The sequence below is a fragment of the Scyliorhinus canicula genome, chromosome 2, assembly GCF_902713615.1.
Source record: "Scyliorhinus canicula chromosome 2, sScyCan1.1, whole genome shotgun sequence".
NCBI lineage: Eukaryota > Metazoa > Chordata > Chondrichthyes > Carcharhiniformes > Scyliorhinidae > Scyliorhinus > Scyliorhinus canicula.
In genome coordinates, this window is record NC_052147.1 from 201,067,932 (window position 1) to 201,092,543 (window position 24,612).

A 24,612-nucleotide genomic window follows, 5' to 3' on the forward strand; every position below is an offset into this window, starting at 1 on the left:
AATCCATATGGATTTCATTACCTGACTGTGCAATCATTGTTCATAGCAAGGATTGACCTTTGTGAGATGGACAGTGTTGAGGACTGTAATAGTGTGAAATCGATGCTCCAGTAAACTCCTCAGTGCTCATCAGTATCTATGAAAGGACTGAGTTACCACGGACTTCGGTATCAAAATTGATTGGGCCACGTCTCTACCGGGCAATGCAAGATGTAAACTTGGCAGTCTTCTGATGAATGTAGGGTGATAAGTCAATCATTATACGATAGTCCTTCTGAACCACGCTTTATGTGGACAATGCTAACATAATTTGCAGATTGGCACCCATGTTCTGTTACTGATTGCTGCGTCCTGATGTCCGATGGAATCTTCAGGCTCAGTAGCAAGATGCAGCCTCTGCATCAATCATGCATGAGAGCTGCCGTTTGGAGAAATGGTGATGTCAGGATTTAGCTGATCAAGTGATAACCATTGATGGATGTTTTTCCCCTTAGAGCCACCCTTGCCTCCTGTCACACTGGCATGAGGGCATTGATTATGCAAAGCATTTCTGCCTCTTAAATTCTGGCATGGCCACTGACTTTTTCGCCATGGGTGAAAGGACTGCATTATGTGTAGTTGCTTAAGGATGAGCACTAGTGGCGTGCTTGTCACATTACACAGCAGACACATGCTCCCTAAGCTACTGCACCTTCCATTGTTAAGATTCAGCGTTACTAATGCTTCATTTTGAGATTGATAACCTTTCGTTTGACGATGGCGGTCTTATTGTCTCCCTTGCATCAAAGCATGAGGAGAACTGCGCTTCTACCATCTGTCTTCACTTTATCCTGGAATCTTATAGCTATAAGGTTGTCATGGACATGTCTTCTGTGTCACACCTTGGAATGGTAGCCTCATGTGGCACACCTGAATCCTCGCCCTCAAAATAATCCCCTTCGACGTCCTCCTCATCCATGGAGACTTGTTGCTCCTCCAAGTCTTCCTGTCGCAAAACATTCCCCCTTTTCAGCGCTAGGTTGTGCAAGCCATCCTCTGTGCCAAATATTGGAGACCACCACCCAATTGCCTCAAACACCTGGAATGCAGCTTTAAGAGACCAATTTCTGCTCTATTAAGGACCAAGTGGCTGAATGTGCAGCATTGCATCTCTCCTCAGATGCACTCTCTGGATGACAAAACAGGGGTCATTAGCCATGCCTTAACACAGAGCAGCCAACCCGCCATGTGCTGGAGGGCCCTCAAAGATGCTTGACACCTGTGATTGATTCAAGATATAAGATATTGAGAGCTATCTGGATACCTCTCTAGGTAGCATAAACATACATGATCTGTTTTCTGTGATCACAGATTAGCTGGTCGTTTAGTGAGTGAAACACTTTTCTATTAATGAACCTCAGAGGTTGCTGCCAGGGAGTTCTCAAGGCCACATGTGTACAATCGATGGCATCCTGCACTTGCAGAAAGTCTGAGATTGCAGTGAATCCCACAGCTCTGGCAAGCTAGCTTGCTTCATCCATACTGAACTGCATGTTATTGGGTTTATTGAAAAGAGAATCAGTCTTTATGTATTTATATAATAATAATAATCTTTATTATCACAAGTAGGCTTACATTAACACTGCAATGAAGTAACTGTGAAAATCCCCTAGTTGCCACACTCCATTTTTATGTTGTCAATTGTGAGATTCTACAGACGTTTCAGTGGAGACATGGAAGGATCCACTGGCAAAAAGGTTGAGTGCAGCAGTAACGTCAAGAGCAACCAGCAGTGGATGTCCTCCCTGTCTACGGCGTGAGATTCTCACAGGGAATGTGGCTAATATGAGCTACCACATCCCTGGACAGAGGAAGGAATCTGCAGCACTGTCTTGCGCTCATCATTCATGTATGAGCTGCGTCATCTGTATACCCTTGGTCACACCAAATGTCATTGTGAATTTGGTCCCTTCTGATCAGCATCTGTGACGGTCTTCCCTGAGCTATGCCAAATGGTGACGGGTCCTTCTCCTCATTTCCATCAAAGCTTGCAAGAAAGCTGCATTGCCTGCAGCCTAAATTCTCAACTCTTTGTTTCTCTGCACTGATACAGTTGAGCAGTTAATGTTAGTTCCAGCTGATTTGACTTCCTCAATATATGAGGCAGCAATGCAGTCACCAGCCCTTGACTTTCTCTCAGTCTGCACATTGCATAGCAAGACCACCCCTTGCAAGATGAGACCCCCTGGAACACAACAGATGCCTGATCTTTCCCCTCAGATGTGAATGCCCATTAACAATAAGTGTGTTCATTAGAGTCAAAAGACCCAAATCCTAGGAGCCATAGTCAGCCTTGTGTTGATTGGTCCTCCATTGGCCTTCACAACAACAGTAGATAACCACTCCTTGCATTTCTGTTGTGACTACAAAAGTGGTGCCTTGAATATCATGACCAATGCACTGTAATGTGGAAGCTTGATGGGCCCATGCTGTCTCTACGTAGCAGACGTCATTGCTTCCTGGAGCTTACGTCCATGCTCACACACCTCTGTGAGGATAGTTATAGGGAGCCCTTTCAATCAGCCCAAAATAGTTGTGTACAGCTCCTCCCACGTGCCTTGAGACCATTCCCATCTTATTTTTTTCAAGCTTGGTGTTTCAACTGTGCCATTGATCACTGAAGGCAAACATGGTGGTGATTACATCTGTAAGTGCACCCAGCTTCAACCTCCCCCTATCACCCACTAAGTTCCTCCCACCCTCCTCCGCATCCTAATTCCTATTCCTCTTTTTTTACTATCCATCTTTTATACTTGACCCCATCGTTGCACATGTTGACATTCCTGGCCTCCCCTTGGCAATGAATCCTTTAATGTTGATGTCCCTATGCGTTTGTCGACCTGACCCCTCCCCTTTGCGAGGCCACATGCACCTTGTTTTTCCGGACGTACTCTATCCCCCAATGAGACCATCTAATATTGCCCTCATGACTTCAACTACAGGCATACAGGATGCAGAAGTCTTCCCTGACAGCGACTGTGCCATCTGCCTCACAGTACCATGCCTCTAAACACCCAGGAAAAATTCCTTAGGTGACTGACCAGGCCCTGCACGCCAATGCTCTGCACGATTGTCACTGCTCAGAGTTGCCTACCTCAGCTCAAGATAGGGCCTAAGACATATGTGCCATGTAAAACCTTCTAACACAGCCCCCAGACTGTCTGTTTAATATGCCCCAACAGCTTGGCCTCAGCTTCTTTACAGGGCCAATCATCTTCAGTTGCTTGATTGCAGAAAATCCTTTGTCATAACTTTGTGACCTCTTGATGGGATATTCCAATTATTTGTTGGCTGGTGTCTCATTCCGCACCCACCAGAAACTTCAATTCGTCAAAACCTTTTCTGCCTGAATCAAAACCTGCATTATTTACCACTTATTAATCGTCCCTAACCTACATTAGCTTCCGATGTCCAGTGTTTCAGATTTGAAATTCTCAGCTTTGTGTTTGAATCCTGTCATGGTGTCATTCTCTCAACCACTATAAACCTCTTGAGCCTTACAGCCCTCCAAAACACTCTGTTTCTCTGACTTTGGTCTCTCATGCATCCTATCCTCTTATCCCCACTAACTTTATCCCACCATTGGGAACATGCCACCACCTGACTAGACTATACACCCCAGAATTCCTCTCCTTCTCTGTTTCCCACTCTTCCTTTAAGACAAACCTGAAAACCTACTTCACATGCCATACTTCTAGTTACATGAAATTACTGGTGCAGCAGCCATTTTGTCTGAAAGTGCAGTGCCTTGGGATGTTTTGCTGCATTTAGAAGGATGTGCTGGTGATGTTGTTAAAGTTTTGTTGACTTGTCTATTTATGCTGTTCCATTTTCTACCACTAGATTATCAGGCCTGTCACCATGGTGCCTAATATCCCTGGAATTCCAGGTCCTCCAGTCAACAACGTTGAACCTCCCTCCCCACAACCTCTGCAATCAGAAGCCAAACTGGTAAAAAGAAATAATATATATATGTTCAATTTATGTCTTACTACTTTTATTAACCTATCATATCTTCGTGCAGTACTTAAGTGTAAAATCAAGACTGCAAACAAAAAAACAAATGGATACTCAAAATAATATGGTCATATGGGTGGCATGTGGCACAGTGGATAGCACTGGGACTGCGGCGCTGAGGACCCGGGTTCGAATCCCAGCCCTGGGTCACTGTCCGTGTGGAGTTTGCCCATTCTCCCCATGTCTGCGTGGGTTTCACCCCCACAACCCAAAGATGTGCAGGTTAGGTGGATTGGCCACGCTAAATTGCTCTTTAATTGGGAAAAAAAAATAATTGGGTACTCTAAATTTATATTTAAAAAAAGATGATCATGAATTCAGCAATTGTAATCCTCTTTACAATTGGATCCCATTATGTATGGACCATATTTTCCGTGGCTGTTAATAGAAAATATATTGAGCACTTTCAATTATTTTCTGGTGATATTCTTCATTTTAATGCATTTTCAAGGTCTTACTCATGCATTGTTAGCCTGCCAACATGAGGGCCTGGTCTAAAATTAGTTTTAAACATGAAAAGTGTTTTAATTCTTGTAACTGGCATACCACTTGACAAACACAATGAAAGAAAATTGTGCACTTTAGAAATTGGCTTCAGGTTAAGATCTAGGTTGGTATGCCTGATCATGGCTATTTTAATATCTATCCTTCCTCCCCTCAACTTGTCCTTTTCATCTCCTACTCCTTCCATCTTCTTTTCTCCCCCTCACTCCCTTCCTCGCCTCTTTTTCTGTCCTTCCCTCCACCTCATTCACATTCACCCTCCTTCTCTACTCCTCCTTCCACACCTTCTTTCCCTCTTCCTTCCTTGTCATCCTTCCATACCCTCACCCTTCCTTCCACTCAGGTTTGCTCCCCATCTCTCTCCCTCCCATCTCTCTCCTTCTCGCTCCATTCTCTGTCCTCTTGTTTCCTCGCCCATCCTCTGCCTTCCCCGTTGCACCTACCTTCCCATTTATCCTTTTCCAATTCCATCCTCCACTAACCCCCTTCCCTGTGCCATTCTCCCTATATTCCCCACTCTTCCCCTCCCCCCTCTATTCTCGGCATCTCCCTTCCTTCTGTTAAGTATTTTCTGTTCCTAAAGAATTTCAAAGTAATTGTCTTTATTTCCTTAGATTTCAATTTAAAATTTTGTGTGACAGAAAATGAAGAGCAGAGCTGCTGTTTTATGTCTTCCATTGAGTTTCTCATAGAATGTACAGCACAGAAATAATCTTACATTGATAACCTCTAGTTCAACTCTTCCCCACAAGGGAAACGTGCTCACGTGGTCTGAACCTTCAAGATAATATGCGCTTGTCATGGTGCCTGCCGGCGCTACTTTATATGAGACAGATTCTTATGTAACTGCCTCCATATTTGCTGTCCATTTAAGGATGACGGTGTGCTGCCAAGGCAGGAAGCCTAAACGTGGGCCTTCAGCATTGGATGACCAGTGGGAAGTTCTGAGGTACAAAGGCCAGTGAGAGGCTGCCTCCAAATGGGGCCCCCTTTGAAGGCCTGCTGAAAATTTAAAATTAAAGAAGGCCCATAAGGAATATTAGCGTGGAGGAGAAACCTCTCCACAGATTGCTTCTCTTTGGGCTGTGACCTTTTCATACTTGCAGCTCGTTCATTGGACCATTGAGAGGAGACACTGGTGGAATCTCTGCTGCCGTAGAATGGCCCCAAGTTGCTCTTCACCTCCAGGCTCAGCTTTGGACCAGCCTGACACTGGAAAATGCCATCAACATCTGAATATGACCCCAGTGGTGCCTTAAATGGCCTCATTGACAATTTCCATGGCAGCATGCCCCTTGGAAACGCAGCTGGAAGGGCTACAGTATTGAGAGCTGAAGAGGTTTTCCAGTTACCTCCTGACTGCACCCTCACCGCCCCGTCGGCTTCAAACCTGCCTCCACAAGACTAGGGAAATTCTGACCTCTGTCTCCTATATCAAAGACTTTCATAATTTTAATGACCTCCATTAGGTCCCCCTCAACTTTCTCTTTTCAAAATAAAAGAGATGCAAGCTGTTCATATTTTACTGAAAAGGTATAGCCGTACACTCTTTGCATCCTCTCCAGTGTCTCTATATCCTGTTTACAAAATGGTGAACAGAACTGTACACAGTACTGTATTCCATGTTGAGTCCAACAATGGTTCAATACAGGTTTGGCATAACCTCTGCTTTTCCATTCTACCCCTCTAGATATAAGCCCCATTGCTGATTTTGGTCTGGTCTTATTGACCTGTGTTACAACTTTTTGCAATGTAAGCACTTATACTGCCTTTGCATATCTATCCATTTAGATTCTTAATTTAAAGAATATGCAAACTATTTTTTTATTTTTTCTTGCCAAAATGCAATATTTGTGTTGAAATTAATTTGCCAATTCTATGTCTATTCAGCAACTGCTCTTAATTTTAATGGTAAATGGGTAGATGAGGCCATATTTTGGAGCTGTATTGACAAAAATGAATTTGAACATTTTTCACTCTATCTGCGACATTATCTGCCCCACACCATATCTGGTCATTAGTCCTCTTGTATCATCTCCTCCTCACTTGCTTTCTTACTGCCCCTATCTCGTCTATTTATTTGCCTTCCTGTCCTGGGTGCGATTCTCCCAAAGGGGAACAAAGTCCGCATTTAGCCACGTGTTTTCCGGCGCTCACAGTGCTGAGAAGCACATGGCCATTCAACGCGACTCGCATTGTATAACATAGAACATAGAACACTACAGCGCAGTACGGGCCCTTCGGCCCTCGATGTTGCGCCGACCTGTGAAACCATCTGAAGCCTATCTGACCTACACTATTCCATTTTCATCCATATGTCTATCCAGTGACCACTTAAATGCCCTTAAAGTTGGCGAGTCTACTACTATTGCAGGCAGGGCGTTCCACACCCCTACTACTCTCTGAGTAAAGAAACTGCCTCTGACATCTGTCCTATATCTCTCACCCCTCAATTTAAAGCTATGTCCCCTCATGTTGGTCATCACCATCCGAGGAAAAAGACTCTCACTGTCCACCCTATCTAACCCTCTGACTATCTTATATGTCTCTATTAAGTCACCTCTCAGCCTTCTCCTCTCTAACGAAAACAACCTCAATTCCCTGAGCCTTTCCTCGTAAGACCTTCCCTCCATACCAGGCAACATCCTAGTAAATCTCCTCTGAACCCTTTCCAAAGCTTCCACATCCTTCCTATAATGTGGTGACCAGAACTGCACGCAGTACTCCAGGTGTGGCCGCACCAGAGTTATGTACAGCTGCAGCATGACCTTGTGGTTCCGAAACTCAATCCCCCTGCTTATAAAGGCTAGCACACCATATGCCTTCTTAACAGCCCTATTAACCTGGGTGGCAACTTTCAGGGATTTATGTACCTGGATGCCGAGATCTCTCTGTTCATCTACACTACCAAGAATCTTGCCATTAGCCCAGTACTCTGCATTCCTGTTACTCCTTCCAAAGTGAACCACCTCACACTTTTCCGCATTAAACTCCATCTGCCACCTCTCAGCCCAGCTCTGCAGCTTATCTATGTCCCTCTGTATCCTATAACATCCTTCAGCACTATCCACAACTCCACCGACCTTCGTGTCATCTGCAAATTTACTAACCCATCCTTCTACACCCTCTTCCAGGTCATTTATAAAAATGACAAACAGCAGTGGCCCCAAAACAGATCCTTGCGGTACACCACTAGTAACTGAACTCCAGGATGAACATTTGCCATCAACCACCACCCTCTGTCTTCTTTCAGCTAGCCAATTACTGATCCAAACCGCTAAATCACCTTCAATTCCATACTTCCTTATTTTCTGCAATAGCCTACCGTGGGGAACCTTATCAAACGCCTTACTGAAATCCATATACACCACATCAACAGCTTTACCCTGATCCACCTGTTTGGTCACCTTCTCAAAAAACTCAATAAGGTTTGTGAGACATGACCTACCCTTCACAAAACCGTGTTGAGTATCGCTAATCAACTTGTTCTTTTCAAGATGATTATAAACCCTATCTCTTATAACCTTTTCCAACATTTTACCCACAACCGAAGTAAGGCTCACAGGTCTATAATTACCAGGGTTGTCTCTACTCCCCTTCTTGAACAAGGGGACAACATTTGCTATCCTCCAGTCTTCCGGCACTATTCCTGTCGACAAAGACGACATAAAGATCAAGGACAAAGGCTCTGCAATCTCCTCCCTGGCTTCCCAGAGAATCCTAGGATAAATCCCATCTGGCCCAGGGGACTTATCTATTTTGACATTTTCTAAAATTGCTAACACCTCCTCCTTTTGAACCTCAATTCCATCTAGCCTGGTCGACTGAACCTGAGTGTTCTCCTCGACAACATTGTCTTTCTCCAGTGTAAACACTGACGAAAAATATCCATTTAATGCTTCCCCTATCTCCTCTGATTCCACACACAACTTTCCACTACTATCCTTGATTGGCCCTAATCTTACTCGAGTCATTCTTTTGTTCCTGATATACCTATAGAAAGCCTTAGGGTTTTCCTTGATCCTATCCGCCAACGACTTTTCGTGTCCTCTCCTCGCTCTTCTTAACTCTCCCTTTAGGTCCTTCCTGGCTAACTTGTAACTCTCAAGTGCCCTAACTGAGCCTTCATGTCTCATCCTAACATAAGCCTTCTTCTTCCTCTTGACAAGTGCTTCAACTTCCTTAGTAAACCACGGCTCCCTTGCTCGACAACTTCCTCCCTGCCTGACAGGTACATACTTATCAAGGACACGCAGTAGCTGTTCCTTGAAAAAGCTCCACATTTCGATTGTACCCATCCCCTGCAGTTTCCTTCCCCATCCTATACCTCCTAAATCTTGCCGAATAGCATCATAATTGCCTTTCCCCCAGCTATAATTCTTGCCTTGCGGTATATACCTATCCCTGCCCATTGCTAAAGTAAACATAACCGAGTTGTGATCACTATCACCAAAGTGCTCACCTACATCTAAATCTAACACCTGGCCGGGTTCATTACCCAGTACCAAATCCAATGTGGCCTCGCCCCTTGTTGGCCTGTCTACATACTGTGTCAGAAAACCCTCCTGCACACACTGCACTAAAACTGACCCATCTATAGTACTCGAACTATAGTATTTCCAGTCAATATTTGGAAAGTTAAAGTCCCCCATAACAACTACCCTGTTACTCTCGCTCCTGTCAAGAATCATCTTTCCAATCCTTTCCTCTACATCTCTGGGACTATTCGGAGGTCTATAGACAACTCCCAACAGGGTGACCTCTCCTCTACTGTTCCTAACCTCGGCCCATACTGCCTCAGTAGACGAGTCCTCAAGCGTCCTTTCTACCGCCGTAATACTTTCCTTGATTAACAATGCCACCCCCCCCCCCTCTTTTACCATCTTCTCTGTTCTTACAGAAACATCTAAATCCTGGAACCTGCAACAACCATTCCTGTCCCTGCTCTACCCATGTCTCCGAAATCGCCACAACATCGAGATCCCAGGTACCAACCCATGCTGCAAGCTCACCCACCTTATTCCGGATGCTCCTGGCGTTGAAGTAGACACACTTCAAACCAGCGTCCTGCTTGCCGGTGCCCTCTTTCGAACTTTTAACCCTATCCCTGACCTCACTACTCTCAACATCCTGTACACTGGGACTACAATTTAGGTTCCCATCCCCCTGCTGAATTAGTTTAAACCCCCCCGAAGAGCACTAGCAAATCTCCCCCCCAGGATATTGGTACCCCTCTGGTTCAGGTGAAGACCATCCTGTTTGTAGAGGTCCCACCTACCCCAGAATGAGCCCCAATTATCCAGGAAACCAAAACCCTCCCTCCTGCACCATCCCTGTAGCCACGTGTTCAACTCCTCTCTCTCCTTATTTCTCACTTCACTAGCACGTGGCACGGGTAACAACCCAGAGATAACAACTCTGTTTGTTCTAGCTCTCAGCTTCCACCCTAGCTCCCTGAATTTCTGTCTCAAATCCCCATCTCTCTTCCTACCTATGTCGTTGGTACCTATGTGGACCACGACTTGGGGCTGCTCCCCCTCCCCCTTAAGGATCCCAAAAACACGATCAGAGACATCACGAACCCTGGCACCTGGGAGGCAACACACCAACCGTGAGTCTCTTTCGTTCCCACAGAACCTCCTGTCTGTTCCTCTAACTATGGAGTCCCCAATGACAAGTGCTCTGTTCCTCTTCTCCCTTCCCTTCTGAGCAACAGGGACAGACTCTGTGCCAGAGACCTGTACCCTATTGCTTACCCCTGGTAAGTCGTCCCCCGCAACAGTATCCAAAACGGTATACTTGTTATAGAGGGGAACAACCACAGGGGATCCCTGCACTGCCTGCCGGTTCCCTCTCCCTCCCCTGACGGTAACCCATCTACTTTCTTCTTTTACCTGAGGTGTGACTACCTCCCTATAACTCCTCTCAATAACCTCCTCCGCCTCCCGAATGATCCGAAGTTCATCCAGCTCCAGCTCCAGGTCCCTAATGCGGCTCTCGAGGAGCTGGAGTTGGGTGCACTTCCCGCAGATGTAGTCAGAAGGGACACTAGAGGTGACCCTTTCCTCCCACATTCTGCAGGAGGAACATTCAACTGCCCTAGCCTCCATTCCCACTGAACTAACTTCCCAACTACTGAAAAATAAAAAAAATAAAAAACTTGTTAGTTTAGCAATCCAATGGACAGAGCTTTTTTTTTTTGGTTAGAGGAGGAGGATGGGTGGGAGACACTACGTAAGTAGTGTTTCGGGTAAAGCTGTCACTCGAGAACAGCCCCTTCACAAACCACCTTCAACTTACGCTGACCGCACTGCACGTATGCAAATCTCCCCGGAACAGCCAATCAGAAGCTCTGCTCTGCTGCCCTCTGCTGGATGCTCACCTTCCGTCAAACTCCTCGGGTCACTGATGCAGGTGCACCTTCAACTTACGCTGACCGCACTGCACGTATGCAAATCTCCCCAGAACAGCCAATCAGAAGCTCTGCTCTGCTGCCCTCTGCTGGATGCTCACCTTCCGTCAAACTCCTCGGGTCACTGATGCAGGTGCACCTTCAACTTACGCTGACCGCACTGCACGTATGCAAATCTCCCCAGAACAGCCAATCAGAAGCTCTGCTCTGCTGCCCTCTGCTGGATGCTCACCTTCCGTCAAACTCCTCGGGTCACTGATGCAGGTGCACCTTCAACTTACGCTGACCGCACTGCACGTATGCAAATCTCCCCGGAACAGCCAATCAGAAGCTCTGCTCTGCTGCCCTCTGCTGGAGTGGCCTGAAAGGGAAACGCATGGCCGAGGCCATACATCACCCCGTTTTGTACAGTGGGGAGCTCTGAAGCAGTCCCCAAGGCCCCCAGACCTTCACCCCCCGCAACACGAACACACTATAGGAAGGTCCCCGGCCCTCCCCAACACCCGAACAGGGCACCCCCAACCCAATTGTGCATGCAAAAATGCCAGCTTGGCACCTTTGTAGTGCCAATGCCAGGTGGCAGTGCCACCTGGGCACCTTATTTGGATTGGGGACACTTCCCCATGCCAATTAAAGGCTAATCCACATGAAAATCTGACCTATAATCAGTTTTCCTCCCATCGGGTGGCTTTCTAATTGAAAAAAATCTTTAAAAATGGAGCGCTATTGGCACATTTATAATCTAACAGTACATTTTCTGAACCAAGAGAGCTTTAAAAGAATATGACTAAAGCTTCTGCAATTCCTTCACCTACTTTTTTTAATACCTTGGGATAGAAACCATCAGGCCCCAGAGATTTATCTATTTCGAATCCCATTAATTTTCTCCATTGCTATTTTGTGACTCATATTGAATTAATAGGTTCTTCTCTAATTTCTCTTCTATCAGTGGTCTTTTATCCTCTTCCTCTGCTATAAAAATGAATACAAAGTACTTGTTTAATAAATATAAACATAAAATTAGGAGCAGGAGTAGGCTACTCGGCCCCTCGAGCCTACTCCACTATTCAATAAGATCATGGCTGATCTGATTGTAACCTCAACCTCACATTCCTGACAACTCCGGATTACCTTTCACCCCGCTCCTACTATTTTGTTGCCAATTAGAATATCATCTATGCTTGTCTTTAATGGACCCACATTGCCCTTAATCATACTCTTACTCTCAATATTTTCATAAAACTGTTACTTTTAGCCTTAACGTTTCTTGCAAGTTTGTTTTTATATTACCTTTTTGCACCTCTTAGTATTTTCTTTGTGTCCCTTTGTTGCTTTCCATATTTTTCTCAGTCCACTGGATTATCACTTTTCTTGACAATAATGTAAGGGATTTCCTTCAGTTTTATACTATGTCTTACTTCATATGTTGCTTGTAGGGAGCTATATTTTTATGTTGTGACTGAGGAATGACCTGTGAACACTAACTAACTTGGAGATGATTTCTGTTCTTGGCAACTTGTGTCCGGTAGCTTACCTCCTACTTCCCTATCTCCTACTGTATGTCCCCAAGAGCTTACCTCCTACTTCCCTATCTCCTACTGTATGTCCCCAAGAGCTTACCTCCTACTTCCCTATCTCCTACTGTATGTCCCCAAGAGCTTACCTCCTACTTCCCTATCTCCTACTGTATGTCCCCAAGAGCTTACCTCCTACTTCCCTATCTCCTACTGTATGTCCCCAAGAGCTTACCTCCTACTTCCCTATCTCCTACTGTATGTCCCCAAGAGCTTACCTCCTACTTCCCTATCTCCTACTGTATGTCCCCAAGAGCTTACCTCCTACTTCCCTATCTCCTACTGTATGTCCCCAAGAGCTTACCTCCTACTTCCCTATCTCCTACTGTATGTCCCCAAGAGCTTACCTCCTACTTCCCTATCTCCTACTGTATGTCCCCAAGAGCTTACCTCCTACTTCCCTATCTCCTACTGTATGTCCCCAAGAGCTTACATGTCCCCAAGAGCTTACCTCCTATTTCCCTATCTCCTACTGTATGTCCCCAAGAGCTTATCTCCTACTTCCCTATCTCCTACTGTATGTCCCCAAGAGCTTACCTCCTACTTCCCTATCTCCTACTGTATGTCCCCAAGAGCTTACATGTCCCCAAGAGCTTACCTCCTATTTCCCTATCTCCTACTGTATGTCCCCAAGAGTTTACCTCCTACTTCCCTATCTCCTACTGTATGTCCCCAAGAGCTTACCTCCTACTTCCCTATCTCCTACTGTATGTCCCCAAGAGCTACCTCTTCATCTCTTCAAGAGCACTGAAAGGATAGATGATTTATGTACCTTTCCCCATGGCTGTCTTCAACGATGATTCCCCATACAGCCAGGGAAAACTGCCTCTCAGCATTGACCCTGACAAACCCTTAAATGCTACAATTAGATCACCCTTCATTCTTCTGAAGTCAAGAGAATATAGGCCTAGCATACTCAATTTCTCCTCATTGGACAAACCCCTCACCCTAGGAACCTGACTAGTAAACCTACATTACACTCCATCTAAGGTGATGGTTCCGAAGTCTTTTTTGGTCATGTACCTCCCTTTAGATTTACCAACGTTTTGCATAGCTTATTTTTAACAACCCCTCTAATAACCTCATGAAGTCTTGTAGTGCAGTGGACAGCACCCTGCCTTTGAATCAGAATCTGAGGTTCAAGGCCCACTCCAGGACCTGATGGCCAAGGAAGGTGCATTCATAACCTGCCCAAACAGGTCGATTATCAACCTATAAATCCTTCCAAACACAACAACGGCAGGCAGTAAGAGTAAGAGATTCCTGGTCAGCCATGTGATGGAACAAAAGTTGGAATATTTACTACCATCACTTAGTCATAGCCCAGATTACACATATATGTAAAAGTGAGCCAAAGCAACTTGGATTGCCTGGATGATCTTGAACAACACTAATGAACATACATTTTGTAAATCATTATAGCTACGCGTTACAGGTAAACAAATGTGTACAATAATTTGCACTTGAAGCTGCTCTTCCCAACCTCCCTCCTTCCCTCACTCACCCACTCACTCAACAGCTCCTGCTCGCAAATCCCTCCATCATTCACACAGCTCCCCTTTTCCAAATCCTCCCCGCACACTGTCACTCAGCAACACCACGTCCTCCACCACTGCCACTCACTCAGCATAAGACCATAAGACACAGGAGCAAAATTAGGCCACTCAGCCCATCGAGTCTGCTCCGCCATTCAATCATGGCGTATATTTTTCTCATCCCCATTCTCCTGCCTTCTCCCCATAATCCCAGTTCCCCTTATTAATCAAGAACTTATCTATCTCTATCTTAAAGACACTCAGTGATTTGGCCTCCAGAGCCTTCTGCGGCAAAGAGTTCCACAGATTCACCACCACTGGGGCAGCACGGTAGCATAGTGGTTAGCACAATTGCTTCACAACTCCAGGGTCCCAGGTTCGATTCCGGCTTGGGTCACTGTCTGTGCGGAGTCTGCATGTTCTCCCCGTGTGTGCGTGGGTTTCCTCCGGGTGCTCCGGTTTCCTCCCACAGTCCAAAGATGTGCAGGTTAGGTGGATTGGTCATGCTAAATTGCCCTTAGTGTCCAAAATTGCCCTTAGTGTTGGGTGGGGTTACTGGGTTAAGGGGATAGGGTGGAAGTGTGGGATTGGGTAGGGTGCTCTTTCCAAGAGCCGGTGCAGACTCGATGGGCCGAATGGCCTCCTTCTGCACTGTAAAATCTATGATCTATGACCACCCTTTGGCTGAAGAAATTCTTCCTCATCTCTGGTTTAAAGTATCGTCCCTTTGGTCTACAATTGTGTCCTATGCTTCTAGTTTTTCCTATAAGTGGAAACATCCTCTCCACGTCCACTCTATCCAGGCCTCGCAGTATCTTGTAAGTCTCAATAAGATCTTCCCTCATCCAAAGAGTACAGACCCAGAGTCCTCAACTGTTCCTCATACGAACAAGCTCTTCATTCCAGGGTTCATTCTTGTGAACCTCCACTGGGCCCTTTCCAAGGCCAGCACATCCTTCCTTAGATATGAGGACCAAAACTGCTCACAATACTCCAAATGGGGTCTGACCAGTGCCTTATATAGCCTCAGAAGTACATCCCTGGTCTTGTATTCTAGCCCTCTTGACATGAATGTTAACATTGCATTTGCCTTCCGAACATCTGACTAAACCTGCACATTAACCTTAAGAGAATCGTAAATAAGGACTCCCAAGTCCCTTTGTGCTTTTGATTTCCTAAGCATTTCTCCATTTAGAAAATAGTCTATGCCTCCATTTCTCCTTCCAAAGTGCATAACCTCACACTTTTCCACATTGTATTCCATCTGCCACTTCTTTGCCCACTCTCCTAGCCTGTTCAAGTCCTTTTGCAGCCCGCCTGCTTCCTCAATACTACCTGCCCCTCCACAGATCTTTGTATCATCTGCAAACTTAGCAACCGTGCCTTCAGTTCCTTCCTCCAGATCATTAATGTATATTGTGAAAGGTTGTGGTCCCAGCACAGACCCTTGAGGCACACAACTAGTCACCGGCTGCCATCCTGAAAAAGACCTTGTTATCCAAACTTTCTGCCTTCTGCCAGTCAGCCAATCCTCTATCCATGCCAGGATTGTATCCTTAACATCATGGGCTCTTAACTTATGTAACAGTCCCCTTTGCAGCACCTTGTCAAAGGCCTTCTGGAAATCTAAATAAATCACGTCCACTGGTTCTCCTTTGTCAAACTTCCTTGTTACCTCCTCAAAGAACTCTTACAGATTTGTCAGACATGACCTCCCTTTGATAAATCCATGCTGACTCAGTCCTATTTTACCATGCCCTTCCAAGTACTCCGCAATTTCATCTTTAATAATGCTCTCTAAAATCTTACCAATGACCAAAGTCAGGCTAACCGGCCTATAATTTCCGTCTTCTGCCTCCCTCCCTTCTTAAACAGCTGTGCTACAGTCGCCACTTTCCAGTCCTCTGGGACCCTTCCTGCCTCCAGTGATTCTGAAAGATCACCACCAATGCCGCCACAATTGATGCACTATCAATTACGCAAAGACGAGAGTAGGATGTAATTGAGGCTTTATTACACTGAGATGTGTGGCCTCCTACAGCAGCTGACGAAATGGCTGCTGTACGGGGAACACACATATTTATACTCCGCCTACTGGGCGGAGCCAGCAGGCAGGGATCTACCCCCGTACCTGTCGTACAGAGGCCTTACTGTAAAGCACCTATATCAACATTCTCTACATACAATATATACATGAGTGGTGACTACCTCATTCACCCCCTGTTAAAAAAAAATGAGTCCAGCGGGGGTGGTGGAGAACTATGTACAGGAAATCATGTCTGACAAATCTGTAAGAGTTCTTTGAGGAGGTAACAAGGAAGTTTGACAAAGGAGAACCAGTGGACTTGATTTATTTAGATTTCCAGAAGTACAGATCATATTAAAAATTGAGGCGGTCCGATGCCTTGATCTGTCGTCAAGAGCCCCTTAGTGCTGGTGGCGACTCCAGCGGCAGTTTGGTCTTCAGTGACTCTGGGAGCATGTCGAAATCCTGTGCATCCCCGGGTGTGGGCAAGGGGAGGACTGCTTGTCCCAGAGCGGGGCTACGGTGGGGTGCGCCGGGGGAAGGAAGGGTGGCGCCGGGTCCGGGGGGGGTGTGTGTGTAGGGAACCAGCTGGTGCCAGGTCCCTGAGGGAGACTGTGTTTTGGCGGCCGTCGGGGTACGCTACGTAAGCATACTGCGGGTTGGCGTGAAGTAGCTGTACCCTCTCAACCAACGGGTCCGCCTTGTGGAGTCGAATATGTCTACGGATGAGAACGGGTCCTGGGGCTGCCAGCCACATTGGGAGCGATATCCCAGAGGTGGACTTCCTGGGGAAGGCAAAGAGACGTTCATGGGGGGTTTCATTAGTCGCCGTGCAGAGGAGCGACCGAATGGAGTGAAATGCGTCGGGGAGGACCTCCTGCCAGCGGGAGGCCGGGAGGTTTCTGGACCGTAGGGCCAGCTGGACTGCCCTCCAGACTGTCTCATTCTTCCTCTCTACCTGCCCGTTTCCCCTGGGGTTGTAGCTGGTCATCCTGCATGAGGCAATGCCCCTATTAAGCAGATACGGTCCATCTCCCTTTGGAAGACCGAGACCCCGTTGGTGACGCCAAAGAGAACCCTAAGAATGTGGTAACGGTGGCCGTCTGCTTCGAATGTAGTGTATGGGCGGTCCGCCTTGCGGATGGGGAGCTGGTGGTCGGCAAATTTCAGGTCCACTGTTGAGAAGACCCGGTACTGTGCAATCTGATTGACCATATCAGATATGCGTGGGAGGGGGTACGTGTCGAGCTGTGTGTACCGATTGATGGTCTGACTGTAGTCAACGACCATCCTGTGTTTCTCCCCAGTTTTGACCACTACCACTTGGGCTCTCCAGGGGCTGTTACTGGCTTCGATAATTCCTTCCCGAAGCAGTCGCTGGAGTTCAGACCTGATGAAGGTCCTGTCCTGGGCGCTGTACCGTCTGCTCCTGGTGGTGACTGGTTTGCAATCCGGGGTTAGGTTTCCCCAAAAAGGGAACGTAGGTCGACCTTACGGGTCGCGAGGCCATACACAGTAAGGGGTGGTAGGGGCCCGCTGAATTTCAGGGTTAGGCTCTGGAGGTTGCACTGGAAGTCCAGGCCAAGTAGCAAGGCAGTGCAGAGGTTGGGGAGGATGTAGAGGCGGAAGCCGTTGGACACCACGCCCTGGACAGTGAGAGTGGCGATGCATTACCCCGGATCGCCACAGAGTGGGATCCGGAGGCCAGTGAGATTCTCTGGTTAGTGGGGTGTACCGCGAGGGAGCAACGCCTTATCGTATCGGGGTGAATGAAGCTCTCGGTGCTCCCGGAGTCCAACAGGCAGGAGATCTCATATCTGTTGACCTTCACTTTAGTTGAAGCAGTCGTGAGGTTGTGTGGTCGAGACTGGTCAATCGTGACCGAGGCGAGACGTGGCTGGTCGTCGGCAGTTGCAGGCGATGAGCGGCCTGATGAGGTGCTCGATGGGCAGGGATCCTGAGTCGGGCAAGATGGCGGCACCTACGCGCCGCATGTGGCGTGTGAGAGGCAAGATGGCGGTGCCCTGGAGCTGCACGTGTCGTGAGGAAGGCAAGATGGCGGCGCCCACGGGACGCATGTGTTGCGAGTCGAGCAAGGTGGCGGCGTCCACTGGCCGCACGTGATCTGAGGAGGGGAAGCTCGTGGCACCCACTGGCCGCACGTGGGGGGTGCCGGGACAATAGCGGCGATTGAGCGGCCTGGAACACTGCAGCGAAATGTCCCTTCTTGCCACATGCCTTGCAGAGGGCGCTCCACGCCGGGCAGCACTGTCGGGGGTGTTTTGACTGCCCACAGAAGTAGCATTTGGGCCCCCAGGGGGTGGTTGGCTGCCGCGTGGAACAGGCGTGAGGTTGGCTGAGGGCGGTCACTGATAGGGTCCACGATGGGGCGGCCGTCTGCAGAGTCCACGATGCACAGGAGGGTTGGGCCGCGCAGTCGGGGACATAGGCCTGAATGTTGTGTGATACGACCGTAAGTGAGAGCGCTAGTTTTTTGGTCGCTGCGAGGTCGAGCGTGGCCCCTTCTAAGAGGCGCTGGCGGATGTAATCAGACCCTATGCCCGTAACAAATGCGTCTCTCATTAGCAAATTCGAGTGTTCCATGGCCGAAACTGCCTGACATTCACAGTCTGGGCGCGTCAGAATTCTTCCACAACTCACCAGGAAGTTGGCGCCGCGTGGAGAGGAGGTGTCTGGCGTAGATTTTGGTTGTCCACTGAGCTTAGTTTTCCTTTGTTTCCTATTATCACTTCTCCAGCCACGTTTTCCAGTGGTCCAATTACTATTTTTGCCTCTGTCTTACTTTTTATATATTGAAAAAAACTCTTCCTATGTTCCTTTATACTACTAGCTAGCTGCACTCATATTAATCTTCTCCCCCCTTCTTGCTTTTTTAGTTGTCCTCTGCTTGCTTTTAAGGCTTCCCAATCCTCTGGCTTCCCACTATTCCTTGCCACTTTGTATGCTTTTTCTTTTGCTTTTTTGCTGTCCTTGACTTCCCTCGTCAGCCATGGATGCCTTGTCCTGCGCTTAGCATGCTTCCTCCTCCTTGGAAGAAGCAGCCCTTCTTTGCTACCTGTCTCTCTCTCCCTCATTCTCTCTCCCTCATTCTCACTCCCTCAACAATCCTTCTTCCCAGACTCCTCCCATCACTCACTCACTGACGCAGCAGCCCCTCTTCCCAACAAATCCCTCCCACCACTCACTCCCTCAGCAGTCCATCTTCCCACACCACTCCCCCCACTCACTTCTCTGTACCTTTGTGAGAAAGCTCCATCAGAGTGATGGCCTCAGTCAGACTAGCCATGTCAGCCCAACAGTCCGCTCATGTGGGTCAAGCAGCCGCTTCTCACAGTGTTTGGACCAGTAGTTGCTACTTTTTCAGCACTGCCACTCCATTGCTCAAGCTCATCCTGCTTGCTGCTCCGCCAATCACACGTTAACTCTTCCAAGCTTGTTGCTTAGAGGCATATAATATCCAGCTCTCACTAGAGACACTTTGATTTGAGAACCCCTAGACGAGTGAGGGTGAGACGGAAGTCAGAAAAAATTCTCACCACCAAAAATCCAACATTATGTAATTAGAAGAAAATGACTCCTGAGAGACGTCTGCCGTGCCCACTAGGATACGCATCTCCTACTTTGGGAACCACTTCTCTAAGGCAAATATATCTTTTCTTAGATAATTGGACCACAACTCCACATGTGGGCCCACCAATGCCTGATATAATTGTAGTAAGACCTCTTTACTCTTATGCTCTAATCACTTCGTAATGAAGGCTAACAAACCATTTGCATTCCAAATTGTGTGCCTAGATCTTAAGTACAAGTACACCCAGATCCCTTTGAATAACACTTAATTTCCAGACTCTCAACATTTGATAAATATACTAGGTGGGATTCTCCAATTGCTGACGTCGAAATCACCTTTTGGTCGGATAATACGTTTTTACGCCGAAATCGGGGGCGGCGCCGGTTTTAGGAGGCTTCACGCCTTCAAAAACGGAGTAATCACTGAGTATGCCGAACGCCGTTGGGACGGTCTCAGGACGGAGGCCCTCCCCCTGATGCTTCGCCCCCGATGGGCTGACTTCCCAACGGTGTCAGTCATTTGTCCTCTCAGCTTTCGGGGACCTCGTGTGGTGTCTGCGGACTGTGTCCAGCGGCACCACAGTCGGGGGGGGGGGGGGGGGGGGGGGGGGGGCGTTGCACGTGCCTGATGGCTCCGCCTCCCCTCGGGGCTCGGTATAACGGTGGCTAGTCTCCGCCGCTGCCCCAGTTCGGGATCAGAGGCCAACAGGCTTTCCGTTTAGTTTATCAAAGCCTCAGTTACATTCACTACTCGTCTCGTGTTCATGGATGACACAACAGCGCCGTACAACATGGCGCCGGTCGAGCGCGTACCTGGCTTGCCTTCTCGATGAGGGGATCTGATTTATGACTCTTCGCATGCTTCCGGAGGACGATGGGCCCTGGGACTGTCAGTCAGGACGGGAGCGAGACCCCGGAGGTGGACTTCCTGGGGAAGGCGAACATACGTTCGTGAGGGGTCTCGTTGGTGGCAGTGCACAGGAGTGACTGGATGGAGTGGAGCGCCTCGGGGAGGACCTCCTGCCAGCGGGAGACTGTGAGACTTCTAGACCGTAGGGCCTGGAGGACGGCCTTCCAGACCGTCGCATTCTCCGTCTCCACCTGTCCGTTGCCCCGAGGGTTGTAGCTGGTCGTCCTGCTGGAGGCGATACCCTTGCTAAGCAGGAACTGATGCAACTCGTCACTCATGTTGGAGGAACCCCGATCACAATGGATGTAGGTGGGAAACCCGAACAAGGTGAAGAGACTGTGCAGGGCCTTGGTGACGGTGGCAGAGGTCTTGTCAGGGCATGGGATGGCAAAGGGGAATTTTGAGTATTCGTCTCCAATGTTGAGGAAGTACACGTTACGGTCAGTGGAGGGGAGGGGCCCTTTGAGGTCGATGCTGAGGCACTCAAAGGGCGAGTGGCCTTTACCAGGTGCACTCTGTCTGGCCGATAGAAGTGCGGTTTGCACTCCGCGCAGACCTGGCAGTCCCTGTCATGGTCCTGACTTCCTCGATGGAGGAAGGCAGGTTGCGAGCCTTGACAAAATGAAAAAAGGGTGACCCTGGGTGACAGAGGTCATTATGGACGGCCCGAAGTCGGTCTGCTTGTGTGCTGGTACATGTATCGCGGGATAGGGCACCTGGGGGCTGATTGAGCTTCCCCGGTCGGTACAAGATCTCAGCGAGTTATGCCTCCTATGTTACCCAGCTTCTACAATGGCTTGGGCTTCCTTTTCGGCGGAGGAGTGCCGAATTTTGGAGGCATGGAGGGTACAGGAGAAGAAAGCCTGCCTGGTTGAGGGTAGCGGTCAGAGCAAAGTCCGACGCATCGCTTTCCACCTGGAACGGAATGGACTTGTCCACAGCGTGCATCGTGGCTTTGGCAATATCTGCCTTGATGTGGTTGAAGGCCAGGCGGGCCTCAGCCATCATGGGAAAAATGGTGGATTTAATAAGTGGACGGGCCTTGTCTGCATAATTGGGAACCCACTGGGCATAGTAAGAGAAGAACCCCATGCATCTCTTCAGGGCCTTGGGGCAGTGGATGAGGGTGAGTTCCAGGAGGGGGCGCATGTGGTCAGGGTCGGGCCCTAGGACTCCGTTTTCCACAACGTAGCCAAGGTTGGCTTGGCTGGTTGTGCGGAAAACGCGTTTTTCCTTATTGTAGGTGAGGTTCAGGAGTTTAGCGGTGTGGCGGAAGTGCCGGAGGTTTTTGTCATGGTCCTGCTGGTCATGGCCACTGATGGTGACATTATCTAAGTACGGGAACATGGCCCGCAGCCCGTACTGGTCAACCATTTGGTCCATTTCTCGTTGGAGGACCGAGACCCCATTGGTGACGCCGAAGGGAACCCTGAGTAAATGGTAGAGGCGGCCATCTGCCTCGAAGGCAGTGTATTGGCGGTCCTCCGGGCGGATAGGAAGCTGGTGGTACGCGGACTTCAAGTCAACTGTGGAGAAGACTCGATACTGTGCAACCTGATTGACCATATCAGATATGCGGGGGAGGGGTACGCATCGAGCTGCGTTGTACGGTTGATGGTCTGACTATAGTCGATGACCATCCGGTGCTTCTCCCCAGTCTTGACGACCACCACTTGGGCTCTCCAGGGGCTGGTACTAGCCTCAATGATCCCCTCTCGTCGGAGTCGTTGGACCTCCAACCTGATAAAGGCCCTGTCCCAGGCACTGTATCATCTGCTCCCAGTGGCGACGTGCTTACAATCCGGGGTGAGGTTAGCGAAGAGTGGGGGTGGGGCAACCTTAAGTGTCGCGAGGCTACAGACGGTGAGGGGGGGCAGGGGTCCACCGAACTTTAAAGTAAGACTTTGGAGGTGGCACTGGAAGGCCCCAGTAATACGGCAGCACAGAGATGGGGAAGGACGTAGAGTTTGAAGTTAGTGTACTCTACGCCTTGGACAGTAAGGGTCGCGGCACAGTACCCCCGGATTTCTACTGCATGTGATCCGGAAGCCAGGGAGATTTTCTGGGTCGCGGGTAAGATTGGGAGGGAGCAGCGCCTTACCGTATCTGGATGTATGAAGTTGTCCATGCTCCCGGAGTCAAAAAGGCAGGCAATCTCGTGCCCGTTGATCCGGACGGTCATTGTAGATTTTGCGAGGTAATGAGGCCAGGGCTGGTCAAGCGTGATGGAGGCGAGCTTCGGAAGGTGATGGGTAAGCCGGTCGGAGGTAGCGGTGGCCAGCGTACGACTGGGTGAGCAGGGATCCCGGGAGGCTGCGGAGTGGTCACAAGATGGCGGCCCCCATGGGTCGCACGTGGCGGTGGCATCGGAGATGGCGTCAAAGATGTCTGCCGCCATGGGTTGCAGGTGGCGGGTGGAGTACAAGATGGCGTCAAAGATGGCGGTCCCCAAGGGTCACGCGTAGCAAGCGAAATCGAGGATGACGGCTCCCACGGGACGCACATGGCGGGTGGTGCGGCAGCCGGGGGCGGCCTTGACAGGCAGCAGGCAGCGCTGTTGAGCCTTGGGGTCTTAGGGAGAGATTGGGCCTGGCAGGCTTTCGCAATGTGGCCCTTCCTCCCACACCCATTGCAAATCGCATTCCGTTCAGGGCAGCGTTGTCTGGGATGCCTACCCTGGCCGCAAAAGTACCACTTTGGGCTTCCGGTGTTGGCGGGCTACCGCGCGGCACAGGCTTGCGCCGCACTCGAGTTGATGATGGCGGCGCCCACGAGGGTGCCGCGTGGTCAGAGGTGTAGACCTCCATGTTCTGGAAGGCCACCTCCAGCGAGTTTGAGAGCTGCACTGTCTCTGGGAAGCCGAGTGTACCCACTTCTAGCAATCGCTGGCGGATGTAGTTCGATTTCATCCCTGCGACATAGGCGTCTCTGATCCGAGGTACACTTCGAAGCAGCTTAGCCAGTGCTCGAATGTTGCAGTGGCGTCGGCTGCCTGTGGGTCCAGCTCCAGGCGATCAGGCTTGAGTGATGAATTCATCTTAGAAGTTTAGTTTATTAAATTGATGTGCCATCAATGAACACACAACGAGTAGTGAACGTAACTGAGGCTTTAATAAACTAAACAGAAAGCCTCCTGACCTCTGATCCTGAACTGGGGCAGCGGTGGAGACCAGCCACCTTTATACCGAGCCCGAGGGGAGGCGGAGCCATCAGGCAGTGGTTTACCACATTCCATGTAATACAGTGGCAGTTTACCACATTACACATATTGGGCGGGATTCTCCGTTGCCCGTCGTAACGCGGGTTTCCGGCGAGAAAAATCGGTGTTAATCACTCCGGCGTCGGGGCCTTCTTTAAGGCCGCTATTCTCCGTTCCCGGAGGGGCTAGCAGCTGACTGACGCGATACGCGTCAGTTTCACCAGCTGCGGAAGTGGTGAGACCCGGCGTTTTTTGGAGGAGGAGGAGGAGAGAGACAGACCCGGCATGGGGGGGAAGGAAGGAACAGACCCGGCATTGGGGGGGGGGAGAACAGACCCGGCATTGGGGGGGGGGGGGGGGGGAGAAGAACAGACCCGGCATTGGGGGGAGGGGAGAACAGACCCGGCATTGGGGGGGGAGGAGAACAGACCCGGCATTGGGGGGGGGGAGAACAGACCCGGCATTGGCGGGGGGGGGGGGGGGGAAGAACAGACCCGGCATTAGGGGGGGGGGGAGAACAGACCCGGCATTGGGGGGGGGAGAACAGACCCGGCATTGGGGGGGGGGGGAGAACAGACCCGGCATTGGGGGGGGGGGAGAACAGACCCGGCATTGGGGGGGGGGGGGGGAGAACAGACCCGGCATTGGGGGGGGGGGGAGAACGGACCCGGCATCGGGGGGGGGAGAACGGACCCGGCATTGGGGGGGGGGGAGAACAGACCCGGCATTGGGGGAGGGGGGAGAACAGACCCCGGCATTGGGGGGGGGGGAGAACAGACCGGCAATGGGGGGGGGGGGGAGAACA

General features: G+C 49.4%; 1 protein-coding gene across 9 annotated transcripts in view; it reads left to right on the forward strand.

The window, feature by feature from the left end:
• Positions 1-24,612, forward strand: part of atf2 (activating transcription factor 2) — a 226,610-nt gene that overhangs the window by 133,568 nt on the left and 68,430 nt on the right. For all 9 annotated transcript variants that reach the window (XM_038789357.1, XM_038789352.1, XM_038789351.1 and 6 more), the window contains one exon: positions 3,883-3,990. In XM_038789357.1, coding sequence (XP_038645285.1) covers positions 3,883-3,990 — 108 coding nt within the window. The remainder of the gene's footprint in view (positions 1-3,882; positions 3,991-24,612) is intronic.